Genomic DNA, 15,455 nt, shown 5'->3' on the forward strand with positions numbered 1-15,455 from the left:
AAGAATTTAAGTGCCTAAAATGTAAAAAATGTATAAAGATAATTTTGAACTTCTAGATTTTGAACAACCATATGAATTTTTAATCTTAAACTTTTGAGCTTCCAACTGTAAGAGTAGACAATGTCTTTTCCTCTTAAATTCTAAATATTCCCAGAGTCTAATGCCCAATAAAAGTTATTTTATTTTTATTATTTTTTAATATTTTTATTGATTTCAGGGAGGGAGGGAGAGGAAGAAACATCAATGAGGAGAGAAAATCATTGATTGGCTGCCTCCTGCACACCCCCTACTGGGGATTGAGCCTGCAACCCGGGCATGTGCCCTTTACCAGAATCGAACCTGGGACTCTTCATTTTGCAAGGCCAATGCTCTATCCACTGAGTCAAAACAGCCAGGGCCAATAAAAGTTATTGATAAAGGTAACTAACATTTAAAATTTTATTTATTAGTAAAATTTAATGACTAGTAAAAGCAGTTTGACTTTATCACAAGGAGGGTGCTGCATGCCAGGACTACGAATTTCCAGCCCGTGATATCATAAGCTGTGCTAAATAACAACTTGAAGAAAACTCCCCATTCATGGATATACATATAGGTGCATAGCAAATCATTTAGGTATAATCATTTAACCCATATCCTAGGAAAATGTCGAGAAGTTACAATTCAGGGGGTTGCGTGTTCCTTTTAGTAGAAAATCCCATCTATCTTTGTTATAAAAAATTTCTTTTCTTTGTATTATAGGTAAAGATTTTTAGATTGATAATCTTGATTTCTCCATAAAATCACATTCTCTTTGCTTGAGTTCCTCTGAGTTATGCACAAGTCTTCCTGCTCTGAATTCACTGTTTTGTTTTTCTGTTATGGTTTCAATGTATGCTGAAGAGAAGTAAAATTATGAAAGCCCTTTAGTCTTTAATTCTGTCAAGATGGTGATGTCAGAGAGAGATACAAATTAGATAGTGATAGAAAACTTGAGCCTGGATTTACAGGAGGCTTATTTTTCCTTCCTCTCTTTTAAAATATATTTTTATTGATTCTAGAGAGAGGGAGAGGGATAGAAAGGTGGATGAGAATCATCCATTGGCTGCTCCCCTACAAGTCCCCTCACCAAGGATCCAGCCCGCAACCCCAGCACGCACTGAGAATGGAACCTCGACCTCCTGGTTCACGGGCTGATGCTCAACCATTGTGCCACACTGACTGGCTTTTCTTCTTTCTTTTCCTGTTTGTGTAGTACAGTGGTTCTCCACCTTTCTAATGCCGCGACCCTTTAATGCAGTTCCTCATGTTGTGGTGACCCCCAACCATAAAATTATTTTCGTTGCTACTTCATAACTGTAATTTTGCTACTGTTGAGAACCGCTAGCAGGGTCGCCTAAGACCATCGGAAAACACATTTACATTACGATTCATAACAGTAGCAAAATTACAGTTATGAAGTAGCAGCGAAAAGAATTTTATGGTTGGGGGTCACCACAACATGAGGAACTGTATTAAAGGGTCGAGGCATTAGAAAGGTTGAGAACCACTGGTAGTAGCTGAGTGTGTGATAGAGGGATACAAGGAAGGCAGTCTGATAAACACATATGCTGATAGTTCATATGAAGACTTTTTTCCTAGAAATCTAGTCAAAATTTTAACAAATGGTAAAACTGCTTTTCATTTTAAGATTACCATATAGACAAAGATCTTTCTTCTTAACTGATAGTAGTTGTATAGACTAAAGCAAGGGCTTTCAGGCCAGAAAAATTAAAGCAAGTTAGAGTTTTAACTCGATCCAAATAATATGTATCGAGTACCTACAATGTTCAAAGTATTGTGCCATGAAGGAGCTTAACAGCTGATAGACCATTACACCTTGAAGCACTTTCATGGTTCTGTTCTTTACACTTAATGGTTGACAATATGTGTGATTGCCTTCAGGCCCCTTTTGTTTCACCAGAAGTGTTAATAGTGAATAATTGTGACCACACCATATTTAGGGTATTCTCACTATCATCTGTCCCTTCTTCATGGAGAACATTTATTTATTTAACAAATACCTTACAGTCCTGATAAACCCAATATATTAACACTAGAGGCCCGGTACACAAAATTCATGCATGAGTAGGGTCCTAGGCCTGGCCAGTGATCAGGGCTGATATGTAGGGCAACTGGCAGGGCGATGGGGGGACCCCCGTGCTGGCACCCACCTTGGCTGGCCTGGCCCCACCCCCCATGGCCCTGCTGCTGCTGCCAGTTGCCTCCTTCTCAGAGGGCAGATGCTCTGGTTGGCTTGCCGGCCAGCCCCGCCCACCACCGCTGCTGCTGCCGGTTGCCTCCCTCTGCGGGCAACCAGCGGGGTGATCGGGGGTGGGGGGCCCGCTGGCACCCGCCTTGGCTGGCCTGGGGCCTGCGGGCTGGGGGCAGCTCCTGCGTTGAGCGTCTGCCCCCTGGTGGTCAGTGCACGTCATAGCGACCGGTTGTTCTGCCTTTGGTCAATTTGCATATTGGGCTTTTATTATATAGGAGTAGGATACTCAAGGTTAGAATATTTGCTCAAATCTGAGAAAGCAAAATGCTATTAGAAGGCTTCCATTGTTTAGTGCCTCTCTCCCTCCCCCCTATAGAAATGTTAAAGGTCACACCACACTCCCTATTCCTGATTTAGTCATTTAACCACCTGAACTATAAACCTGGGTGTTTAAAATAGTTTTTTCAGTGATTAAAGAATGGCAAGCCACTGATGTTGCCTTCTTGGCAATGCACGAATTACTAATTCAGATCATGAGGAAAATGTTTATCTCATCTTCGGAGTATTTAAACCCACTTATGGAAAACAAATCTTTTAACACACCTTTGCAATCACATGAGATTTGGCGCAGCTGAATTCATTTTAGTATTTTAAAAAGGTAACACTTCTCTAAACATTCTTGGGCTTATCTTTTCTTACTTGCCTCCCTCCTCTCAAATTTCCATGTGGAAGTTAAAATTCAGTTTGCTTTTCAAGCCCATCTCAAATACCCCTCTCTAGGAAACTATTTCATCTCTCAAATTAACATACGGTACTTTCTTTTGTTTGACCCTCACCTTTTGCTTCTCTTTCATATTAGGGAATTGCCAGTATTGTAAACATTATTATTTTTTTTAAAAAAAGGCCTTATGACTTTTAAGAGTCATAAGGGTGAAAAACCACTTTCCTGTTTGGTTTTCAACTAATACACGAGGAAGAATGCTTTGCTGTGAATTGTGGGAGTGCAGGGCAAGGACCCAGCTGACGGCGATCTGGGCTGGTTTCAATCCTAATATAATTTATCTTTTAAAGTGATCCGAGAAGGAGGAGCATCTAACTTTCACCCTGGAAAATCACTAGAGGGGGAAAAAAAAAACCCACCCCTTCAGAGATGTGCAGGCAAACTGCACCCCGCCTCCACGCCGTTTAAAGCAGCTGCCCCGGGAATCTTCCCTTCCCTTAGAATGTGGGAGAGGTTTGGTGCGACGGCAGCTGCAAAGCAACGAATCCTTCCCATTCCCCGCGGACACGACCCCCCGCCCACCCCCTTCCAAATGGTGGCAGCTGCCGGGGCATCCCGGTGGGAATCTCTTTCCAAGTCTCCGCCGACAGCGGCGGGCGGGCAACAGCTGAACGCCGTCAGCGGTGGGGGCTCCGCTCCCCGAAGCCGCGGACGGCAGCCTCGCTGGCTCCGGCGTCGCCACCTCTCGGGCTCGCCGCGGTCCCTCAGGTGTCCTTCTCCCCAGCCCAACCCGACACCTGGGTAACGTGGGGCGGGTTCCCTCCGCGCCCGAGAAGCTACGGCAACCACAGAAGGAGCGTCAGAACCTCCGGCTCAGCACCTTCCCAGGTCAGCGGGTGGGAGGCGCGGGAGGAGCCGGCTCCCGGAGGGAGAGGTCTTTCCTCGCCCGGCCCGGGGCACACCTGGTGCCGCTGGAGCAGCGCGCCCCACTCGGGTAAGTGTCTCACGCGGTCCTGCTAGCACGTCCGCGCCCGGCGCCCCCGCCCGCCCCGGACCCCCCTCGGCCGCCGGCGCGTCCCCACCCGCCTCCGCCCGCGCACGCGCACGCCGCGCCCGGCAGCCTCGGCGCTGTCATGGCGGCGGGGAGCACCGCCCGTGGGCACGGGGACGGCCGCGCGAGCCCGGGCGGGGCTGGCTGTGCCCGTAGCATCCTCACCGGCGCCAGCAGCCTCCGTCCCGGCGGCCGTAGCGCCAGCGGCGGCTAGTTTTGCAAAGGCTGACCGGAGGGGTGGGGCGGACCAGGAAGCCATGGAGTTCTGTGCAGCCGCGGACTCCCGGGAAGCGGACTAGGGAAACTTGGAGGCTGCGACCAGGTGCACTGACCTCTCTCTCTCTCTCCCCGCCCCCCCCGCCCCCTTCTCGCGGTCTCCGGCCCGGCCTCCCCTCCCTTCTGGCCACAGCACACCTGCCCTCCGCTCCTCGATGGACCTCAGGTGCCCGAGAGGTGCTCCACTCCTCCCCCTGGGCTGAGCGAGGCGAAGAATCACCGCCCCCTTCCCCCGCCTTTTCCTGCCCGGATCTTCGCCGCCACCTCGTCTCGCGGCTCCCGGGCCGGGGTGAGGACGGGTCCGGAGTCTCTGGGTGAGGAGTAACTTTCTGCCTCCGGGGTAGCTCGTGGGGGCCCCGTCCTCCCCTCCGGCCTCCCACCCCCCCTCTCCCAGCGCCAGTTTCTCTTTCGGTGCACCTGTGAGGAGAGGCTGCCCTGCGCCCGGAGCCTGCGAGTGGGGGAGGAGGAACCTGTTCGGGAGCCGCCTGCACCCGCCTACCCTCTCTGAACCCCGCTCCTCGAGTCGGGGAGAAGCGGGTAGGGCTGCTCGTGGGGTCCCTGCAGGAACTTAACTTGACGCGCCATAAGTGTTCCCCTCCTCCCCCCCCGCCCCTAAAACACCCTAAAACAAAACCTAGCCCATTTAACGTTTATCTAATCTTCCAATAGGGTTTGGCGTTGTTGTCAGCCTCGGGGCGAGAGATTGGACAACTATTCTCCCAGAGGAGGAGGGCGACGCCAAGGACTTTCCACTTCGACTGCTTTTGGGGGTTCTCCGCAACTTGGGGAGAGTGACCCTTTCCGGTTTTTTTTTTTTTTTTTTTTTCTGCGTTGCGGGTGCTCCTTGCGAGGGCAGCGACTGCTGTCCTGCAGCGACTCGAGCTTCTCGGGAACTAGCCATGGCCAGCGAAGACGCGAAGGTCCCTTCCCCGCCACCAACAGGTGATGACGGGGGCGGTGGAGGGAAAGGAGCAGGAACCGCTGCCGAAGAGGGTGCGTTGTCCCTGACCCCGGGGCTCCCCATCAGGGGCATCAGAATGAAATTCGCTGTGTTGACCGGACTGGTTGAAGTTGGAGAAGTGTCCAACAGGGATATCGTAGAAACTGTCTTTAACTTGGTAAGTGGGTACCTGTTTCAAAAGCATACATTCTTTTTTTTCATTGGGTTGAGGAACCAGCAGTTAAAGAGGGGGAGCCATGTGCTTTTACTCAGACCGAGGATGGCTTTTTTTTCCATGGGTAGGAAGCACACGATTCTGCTGACCTAAATGAAACAGTGTCTTGTATCTTTCAAATGACGTGAAATGAAGATGCTCCCGAGCTCCCTTTTGGTACTAAGAAAGTAAATGTGGCTAATGGAAATATTTTGGGGCTTTCCAGAGGAGTTGTATTCTATAAATTGTTTTGGGAGAGATGCATAAGTAAGTCTGCATTTCTCTTTGACGTGTCGAATAAGTTCTTGTGACCTCTTTTTGGACTCGGGAAGTTAATGTAAGTGGGTAGGGCTGCCTTTTGACTCTGCCTAAGTTATAGTTTGCTATAAGTTTTGAACACAGAATTTTGTTCATAGGGTTGATGAAAGATAAATTTGCTGCAAAGTTAGCATTTATTTTCAATCTTGACCAGTCCTATTTTTAGGCATAACTAACAAATATCAAAATTTGGAATGAATGTTAAGGTTATATTGTGAAAATGGAATGGCAGTTTACTTTTATTTTTTAAAATCTATTATTGATTTTAGAGAGGAAGGGAGAGGGAGAGAGAGAGACATCAGTGATTAAGTCATTGATCGGCTGCCTTCTGCACGCCCCCTACTGGGGATCCAGCCAGCAACCCAGGCATATGCCCTGACAGCGAATCCAACAGTGTCCTCCTGGTTCATAGGTTGAAGCTCAATCATTGAATGGTTATTTGAAAAGAGGATTTTAGCAGATAGGATAATCTTTCTGGTTTTTTTTTTTTAAATTCATGTCTAGCAATTAGCATATTTGGTCACTGGAAGTTGCTGGTTATACCATTATGAACTATGAATGTTATTTTATAAAGATGGACATGCAATACTTTCCTTTTCTGTTCTTAGAAATGGTTCTTGCTTTATTTTATTTTTTTTTAAAGTTTTTTAGTTTTTATGAGTTTATTTGAGCCAAACTGATGACATATGCCGAGAGTAAGATCTCGGATGCTCCAGAAATGGTTATTTTTAATGAGGGCTTTTCAGATTTCTTTATTCCAACCTCTGTTGCCCATCAACTTTTTAAAGAATAAAAAGTAAATTTAGCCTTAAAATACTTCCTCCTCTTCCACATAATCACTTGTGTTAGAACATAACAGATGGGAACAAATATGAATGTGCAGTAGTTGTAATAATTATTTAGCACCTTTCCTCGTAGCCTCTATGTTTTCAAGGTTAGGCTCGTTTTATTTCAGGGCAGTTAATTATTTCCTTCACTGCACCTTTGCTAGTAGTCTGGTCACCTGCAATACAACTTCTAGAATGAGAAAATAGCTAGATGAAATTCACTTTTGGAATATGAAAACTTTCTCTACCAGTTTGTTGTATTTGGAACTTAGGTATAAACACCTATAGACCCATGTTTTTAACTATATATTATGGAAAATTTCAAATACACACTAAAATAGAACGGTATAAATAGTATAAAGAACCCTGTTATCTTCAACAATTACCAGTGTTTTGTTGGATTGTGTGTGTGTGTGTGTGTGTGTGTGTGTGTGTGTGTGTGTTGAGGGGGGAGACTTTAAAAGTTTGTGAGCCTTGCCCTGGTGGGGTAGCTCAGTTGGTTAGAGCGCTGTCCCCATACTGGTTTGGACTTCAGATCAGGGCACATATAAGAAGTAACCAATGAATGTATAAGTGAGTGGATCAACAAATCAATGTTTTCTCTCTCCCTTCCTCTTTCCCTTCCTTCCTTTCTTTCAATAAAAATCAATAAAAATATTTAAAAATAAACTAAAAGTTTGTGAATCTCAAGGAGATGAGTGGTAGATTGATATATTCCTTTACTTCAAAATAGAGACTCTTGAATTGAAAAGTTTCCTTTTCAGGTTTTTCCTTCCCCTTTATCTAAACCTCATGTACCTTGGATGATAAACACACAGCTGTGATAGTGATAGATGGTAATTAGTTGTTTGTGAAAGACAACATTCCTCTGGCAGAAAGAAGATTTGAACTGCTCTGTTCTTTGAATCACTTGCATTTTATCATTAAGGAAAATTAAAAAATGTGGTAATAGTTGCTTATATGCTGCCCAGAACTGTAGGCCTGGTAGAGATTTTAAGGTTATTGGTTAAGTCCCTCACAGTTGTACGTTTGCAGGATAATAGATGCTCCTGTAGAAGGAGAGGGAAAATCTGTTCAATTACGCCCACTTATCCCCATCATTCTCTTCTCATATAAAGCAGAGAAAGTTGCTGAGAGGACTGGATTAGTTCCTTTCTTTCCATTCTCTCTCTCTTTTTCTTAAAAAAAATATTTTATTGATTTTTTTTTACAGAGAGGAAGGGAGAGGGATAGAGAGTTAGAAACATTGATGAGAGAGAAACATCAATCAGCTGCCTCCTGCACACTCCCTACTGGGGATATTCCCGCAACCAAGGTACATGCCTTTGCCCACAATCGAACCTGGGACCTTTCAGTCCGCAGGCAGACGCTCTATCCACCAAGCCAAGCCGGTTAGGGCTCCATTTTCTCTTATGATACTTTTCATGCTCCTTCATGGATATCTAGGGTGTTGGCCAGTTTTCAGAAAATTTGGGGAGCTGAAATGTTGGGAATTTGGTAATCTAGTTCATCTCAATGTTGTTAATACAGGTGCACCTAAATATTTCTTAATTGATGGTTGTCAGCCTTAGCCTTAATTCTGTTCAAGGACGGGAATTGCACTGTTATAATAAATGATTGTTTTACTTAAACATTTAAAAAATATTTAAATTTTTTATTGATTTCAGAGAGGAAGGGAGAGGGAATGAGAGAGAGAAACATCAATGATGAGAGATAATCCTTGATTGGCTGCCTCCTGCATGCCCCACACATCGAGCCTGCAACCTGGGCATATGCCCTGACCAGGAATCTAATCGTGACCTCCTGGTTCATAGGTCAAGGCTCAACCACTGAGCCATGCTGTCTGGGCTAATAAATGATTTTTATATTTTTGAATTTTTTAAAAATATATTTTATTGATTTTTTACAGAGAGGAAGGGAGAGGGATAGAGAGCTAAAAACATCGATGAGAGAGAAACATTGATCAGCTGCCTCTTGCACACCCCCTACCAGGGATGTGCCCGCAACCAAGGTACATGCCCTTCACCGGAATCGAACCTGGGACCCTTGAGTCCGCAGGCCGACGGTCTATCCACTGAGCCAAACCGGTTTCGGCATATTTTTTTTGAATTTTTATAAAAGGTTACTTGAGCCAAAATGAGGACAGATGCTTCCAGTAATAATGTGATTTTTAAAAAGTTATTACTACTTACCAGGCAGTGGGCCAGGTGCTTTACATGTTTTTTTAATTCTTCATACCTCCTGTTATTGTGCTTTGCTTTATTGTGCTTCATGGGTGTTTTTTTTTTTTTTTTTTTTTAACAAATTGAAGGCAAGACCCTCCACCAGCAAAAAGATTATAACCTGCATTATTGTGATACTGGTTTTATATGGTGGTTTGAATCCACAATATCTTCTAGTTATGCCTGTGTCTTATTTTACAGATAAGGATACTGAGATACTGAAAGGTTAACTAGATTGCCTTCGATTTGATGATTCTGGGAATGGCAACCTTTCCAGGAATATATCTGTCTCTTGAGTTGATGGAGAATTGTTTGATTCTCTGGCAGGTGTTTATAGTTTAGGTATAGCTTTCTCCAATGTAAGGGCACAAAATCATTGGTCTTGCTAAATATTAATGGTGAAACCTCTATCAGTACATTCAATTTCTTATTTAACATTCAAATAGATTTTAAAAAACTGCTTTAAAAACACCTTAAAAGTAAGAGAACATTTTCGTTTTTTTCACTCAGAATGTGGATGTAGAAAGTTGATCATTAGCTTTTTTTACAGTCAATACATTGGGTTAAAATTTCTAAAACTGTAAAAGTCGGATGTAGATTACAGAATATATAACATGACTAAGTAATGAAATACTGTAACAATATAAGCCCTGTCAACCTTCCATCTAACTTAACCAGTATATTACCAATATTGTTGATTCCTCCTGTGTGCTCCTCTTTTAACCTATCTTTACAAGATTTTTCATTAGGAGTTCACACTATTATCCTATATAATATTCTATATATTAAAAAGCTAATATGCAAATCGACTGAACTGCGGAACGACTGATCGCTATGGCGCGCACTAACCACCAGGGGGCAGACACTCAATGCAGGAGCTGCCCCCTGGTGGTCAGTGCGCTCCCACAGGGGGAGCGCCTCTCAGCCAGAAGCTGGGCTTACGGCTGGCGAGCGCAGTAGCAGTGGTGGGAGCCTTTCCCGCCTCCGTGGCAGCGCTAAGGATGTCCAACTGCTGGCTTAGGTCCATGGGGAGCGGGCCTAAGCCAGCAGTCGGACATCCCCCGAGGGCTCCTGGACTATGAGAGGGTGCAGGCCAGGCTGAGGGACCCCCCCCCCCCTCGAGTGCATGAATTTTGTGCACTGGGCCACTAGTTAGCTATCATAACATTTTTCTGTGTTTCAGCCATTTATTTGTTATTGTTTAATGCTCACCTGAGGATTTTTTTTTTTGCATTGCTTTTCAGAGAGGGAGGGGGGAGGGAGGGGGGAAAAGAGAGAGAGAGAGACAGAGACAGAGAGAAGCATCCATGTGAGAGAGACACATCAACTGGTTGCCTCCTGCATATGCCCGACTTGGGGTCGGCAGGGAATATGCAACCCAGGGATGTGCCCTTGACTGGGAATCGAACCTGCAACCCTTCGGGGGGGGGGGGGGGGAGTGAAAGAGAGATAGAGAGAGAGATAAGGGAATGCTCTAACCATTGATCCACCAGCCAGGGCTCAGGTCTTTTATTAAAATAAGGTTATGTTCCCAAAGGACTTGTATGCATGCATATTAGCATAACCAATGGACACAGATACTGGGGCAGTGGGGGCTTTCCTGGGGTGGGAATGACTTGGGGGGGGGGCGTCAATTGGGGAAAAAGGAGACATACATAAAACTTTAGACAATAAAAAACCTCCCACAAAAATGTTATTTAAAATAAAAAAAATAGGTTATGTTCTATTGATTCTTTTTGACATATTAACTATTATAATAAAGTTGTACTGTTAAAATTAAATAAACTCTGATCCCCCAGAATTGTCCAAATTAGTGGTAGAGTTATATGGTAGAGCCATATAACTTGAGAAGTCTTTCTCTACAAAGTTCTGCTTCCCAACTTTGCTAATTTGACTTGCACTTACTCAGCTATAAAGTCATTTGAAATTTACCACCCTTCTTGTAATTCCTTTTGCAAGTCTGTTTTACAGATAAGTTTTGATTAATGGTACACCTGTGTATTCAAGTGTTTCACACTTCTGGTCAACTTTTACATTTTTCTGGTTGCACTTCAAAACCATTTTATTTTTGTCTTCATCTGTATGCTGATGTTATTTGTCAAACGTTTGGACCCAGAATAATTAATGTATTGGCATGTTTTCAGGAACTTGATGCTGAGGTTAAGGCTTCTATCAGGTATTTAAAGGTATTCAATGTTATTTAATTCAAGAATAGTGGTTCTCATGATCTGGTGACAAATGCATGTTTTCATGTAATTTTTTTTGTTTGTTTAAAGAGTATAAGAATTTAATTAAAGCATTGACGCTTGAAAGGAGGAATATAATTTTTTGTTATGGTAGTATCCCCTTATCTGCAGTTTTAATTACCTGCAGTGACTCGTGGTCCAAAATGAATGAAGAGAAAATTCCAGAAATAAGCAATTCAAAAGCTTCAACCCTTACCCCAGTTAGTCATTTAGTAACTGTCTCATTTATTAGTGCATTATTGTAGTCCTTATGTTGAAGTAACCTTTATTTTATTTAATAATGGCCCCAAAGTGCAAAAGTGTTTTTTAAAAAATAGTTGTATAGGAAAAGCATAGTCATCCACTGAGGGTCTTAGAACATATTCCCCATGGATAAGAGGGGACTACATGGATATAGGTCCTGCTAAATATTAACAGTGTGACAACTTAATGCTTAGAGGAGTTTAGCACATCAAACAAAGCCTCTGCTAGTATTGACTATGCTGAGGGTGTACTTGTAGACTTAAAGGGCAGCTGCTATTCCATTCTAGCTGATTGTTGTTTTACCGTAACATGGGCCCAATGGTGTAATACCTTTTGACTTTTCAGGAATTAGAAATCTAGATCTTAAAAACATTAAAAAATTATTAAAATATAGGGTGGGGCAAAAGTAGGCTTACATTTGTTCATGTGAAAAATAATACAATCTATACAAGTGGTCGGCAAACTCATTACTCAACAGAGTCAAATATCAACAGTACAACGATTGAAATTTCTTTTGAGAGCCAAAATTTTTAAACTTCTTCTAATGCCAAGTCTTCAAAATAGACTCGCCCAGGCCGTGGTATTTTGTGGAAGAGCCACACTCAAGGGGCCAAAGAGCCGCATGTGGCTCGTGAGCCGCAGTTTGCCGACCATGGATCTATACTAATAAAAGGGTAATATGCTAATTAGACTGGGAGACCTTCTGGATGTCCTTCCGGTCAAAGCCATGGTGGCGGGGCAGAGGCAGAGGCGGTTAGGGGCAATCCTGCCAGGAGGGGAGGGCATTTAGGAGCAAGCAGGTCGGCAGGGGGGCAGTTGGGGGCAAGCAGGCTGGCAAGGGGGACAGTAGGAGGCAAGCAGGCCGGCAGGAAGGGGCAGTTGGGGGCGAGCAGGCCAGCAAGGGGGGGCAGTTGGGGGTGAGCAGGCCGGCAGGGGGGGCAGTAGGGGGTGAGCAGACAGGCAGTGGGGGCAGTTGGGGGCGAGGAGATAGGCAGGAGGCGGCTGTTGGGGGCAAGCAGGCAGGCGGGGGGGCAATTGGGGGCAAGGAGGCAGGCAGGGGGTGGCTGTTGGGGGCAAGCAGGCCGGCGGGGGAGGGCAGTTGGGGCAGGCCAGCAGGTGGGGGCAGTTGGGGGCGATCAGGCCAGGGGGGGCAGTTGGGAGCGATCAGTCTGGCGGGGGGAGGGGACAGTTAGGGGCGATCAGACTGGAAGGGGTGGCAGTTGGGGGCAATCAGGCCAGCAGGCAGAGTGGTTAGGGGTGATCAGGCAGGCAGGCAGGTGAGTGGTTAGGAGCCAGCAGTCCCGGATTGCAAGAGGGATGTCCAACTGCCGGTTTATCGGGCCTAAACCAGCAGACAGCCCCCCAGGGGTCCCAGATTGGAGAGGGTGCAGGCTGGGCTGAGAGACCACCCTCTCCCCCCGTGCATGAATTTCGTGCACTGGGCCACTAGTCTGTATATATAAAAAGCCAGCAACAAGAACGCTGTAACGACCAGAATGACCGGGTGCTATGTCGCCCACTGAGGTCAGCAGACAGGCCCAGTGAGGGGGTGGGGCCGGCTGGCCATCCTCCCACAGCCCTTCCCCAAGGCCGGCCCTGCCCTTGATCGGCCTCTCCCACCCCAATTGGCTGGCAGCCCCTCCCCCCAGCCAGCTCCGCCTCCAATAACTCCCTGCACACCATTTGGGGGTGGGGCTAGCTGGCCAACCTCCCACAGCCTCTCCCCCGGCTGCTAATCCCCGATTTGCCCCCACCCCATTTGGGGGCAGGGCCAGCCAATCCACCGCTCACAGTCCCTCCCCATGGCTGGCCCTGCCTCCAATCGGTCCCCCCCACCCCAATTGTGGGCGGGGCCTTCTGGCCAATCGCCTGCGGTTTCTTCCCCCCAGCCGGCCTGGACTGGCCCTGATCAGGCCCCAGTCGGGGTGGGATGGCCAGCCAACCTCCCGCCATCTCCTCCTCCCAACAGGCCTGGCCCCGAACACTCTGATTGTGGCCGGGCCCGTCGGACCCACCCATGCATGAATTTGTGCAGTGGGCCTCTAGTCCTATATAATAAAAGGCTAATATGCAAATCAACCGAATGGTGGAATGACTGGTCGCTGTGACATGCACTGACAACCAGGGGACAGACACTCAATGCAGGAGCTGCCCCCTGGTGGTCAGTGCGCTCCCACAGGGAGAGTGCTGCTCAGCCAGAAGCCAGGCTCATGGCTGGCAAGCGCAGTGGCAGTGGCAGGAGCCTCTCCTGCCTCTGCAGCAGTTGGACATCCCCTGAGGGCTCCTGCACTGCGAGAGGGCGCAGGTTGGGCTGAGGGACTCCCCCTGAGTGCACGAATTTTGTGCACCGGGCCTCTAGTAATTAGTAATAATACAAGAATAAACTGTGTTTTCTATACTATGTGGGACATAAAGTCACTTTTCAAGCTTTTATACAAACCTTAATTAAAAGATATTCATTGAACATGTTTTTATTCTGATGTGTGCCATCATGAGTTTAAGGATTACCCATGAGTTTAAGGGTTACCCTTCTAGAAATATACTTGCTCCAGATCAGTTTGTACTTCATGTTATAAGTAGTAGAAAACTTGAACTTGTTTGAAATATAGTAAAAAGGATTTATAGACTGATTTATCCGGAATTCCAAAGGTAGGGCAAGAGTTAGAGTAACACAATAATATTCAAGACCAGTTTCTTTCCATTTCTGTTCTGCTTTCTATGATGTCAGCTTCAATCTGTTGGTGTTCCTCTCACAGTTGTAGAATGGTTGCCAGTGGCAGTTAGGAGAGAGAGCCTCTTGTCCTAACATTCCAAACTAGAGCCCTGATTGGATCTCTGAACAAATGACTGTGGCTGTTGAAATGTGTTGATTGGCTTAAGCAAAACTGGGCCAAATGCTATACCTAAGGATAGGATCAGTTTTTCATACCTGGGCTGTATGGCGAGGGGTGGATACAAAAATAAAAATCTGGATAAGACAATGAAAGGGTCAGTGGATGCTGGATAAGCAGCCATGACGTCCACTAGTCTCCTTTTCAAATGCAAAATAATAAAATAGGTTTAAAGGTATTTCTATAAAGAGGAAAATACTATCCCAACACCCTTTTGTGATCTTGAGCAAGTTTTTATAACTTCTTTGTGTCTTAGTTTCCCCATTTGTACAATAGGGAAACCACATTGTAGTGAGGTTCAAAGTAGTAAATACTTGTAAACCACTTAAAATAATGTGTGGCACGTTAAATACTATTACAACTATTTGCTATCCTATATAATAAAAGCCTAATATGCTAAGTGTCTGGTCGTCTGGTCAACCGTTCAACCAATCAAAGTGTAATATGCTATGATATGCTAAGGCTGCTCAGCCACTCATTATCACGTGCACTGACCACCAGGGGACAGACGCTCCAACTGATAGGTTACCTTGCTGCTGGGGTCCGGCCAATTGGGACTGAATGAGATGGGCCGGAAACGCCCTGGAGCCCTCCCACAGTCCCTCCCCAGCTGGCCAACCTCTCACGTCCCTCCCCAGCCCCGATCATGCACCAATGGGGTCCCTCGGCCTGCCCTGCACCCTCTCACAATCCAGGACCCCTCAGGGGATGTCGGAGAGCTGGTTTCGGCCTCATCTCGCAGGCCAGCCTGAGGGACCCCACTGGTGCACGATTTCATTCACCAAGCCTCTAGTTATCTACACTAATAAAAGAGAAAGATGCAAATTGACTGTACCTTCATGACACCCACCAGCCAATCAGGAGTGAGTATGCAGATCAACCCAACAGTGATGGCAGGTTAGTTTGCATATGCCAGCAGGCCCCGCCCCAGCTGCTCCGGGTCTCTGGGCAGCATGGGAAGGTGGAAGGTGGCTCTGGGCTGGAGGAAAGGCATTGCCGGCAGCCAGGGGAAGGAAGGTCTATTTTTGCACGAATCTTCATGCATCGGGCCTCTAGTCTATATATATAAAAGCTGAGTGACTGTCCGACCAGTAGCTATGACGTGCAATGACCACCAAGGAGCAGACGCTCTGACTGGTAGCTATGATGCGCACTGACCGCCAGGGGGCAGATGCTTAACGCAGGAGCTGCCAAGGTGCAGTGACTTGGCAACAGCGGTTCTTGGGTGATACACCCTGGAACCAGAGAGGAGGGAGCCCAATTCTGGGGTGTG

General features: G+C 46.3%; 1 protein-coding gene and 1 long non-coding RNA gene across 2 annotated transcripts in view; both read left to right on the forward strand.

Moving 5' to 3' along the window:
- The first annotated feature begins 3,834 nt into the window (after positions 1-3,834).
- On the forward strand, positions 3,835-5,094 carry LOC129149460 (uncharacterized). The gene is made up of 3 exons (XR_008556358.1): positions 3,835-3,948; positions 4,415-4,595; positions 4,951-5,094. It is a non-coding gene; the product is annotated as an uncharacterized LOC129149460 (long non-coding RNA).
- Position 5,095: 1 nt separating this feature from the next.
- The window catches only part of LRBA (LPS responsive beige-like anchor protein), a 564,845-nt gene continuing 554,485 nt past the window's right edge, over positions 5,096-15,455 (forward strand). The window contains exon 1 of the mRNA XM_054717692.1: positions 5,096-5,399. Within this exon, the coding sequence (XP_054573667.1) occupies positions 5,181-5,399 (219 nt within the window). The 5' untranslated portion in view covers positions 5,096-5,180. The remainder of the gene's footprint in view (positions 5,400-15,455) is intronic.

Source organism: Eptesicus fuscus, chromosome 6 (assembly GCF_027574615.1).
Source record: "Eptesicus fuscus isolate TK198812 chromosome 6, DD_ASM_mEF_20220401, whole genome shotgun sequence".
NCBI lineage: Eukaryota > Metazoa > Chordata > Mammalia > Chiroptera > Vespertilionidae > Eptesicus > Eptesicus fuscus.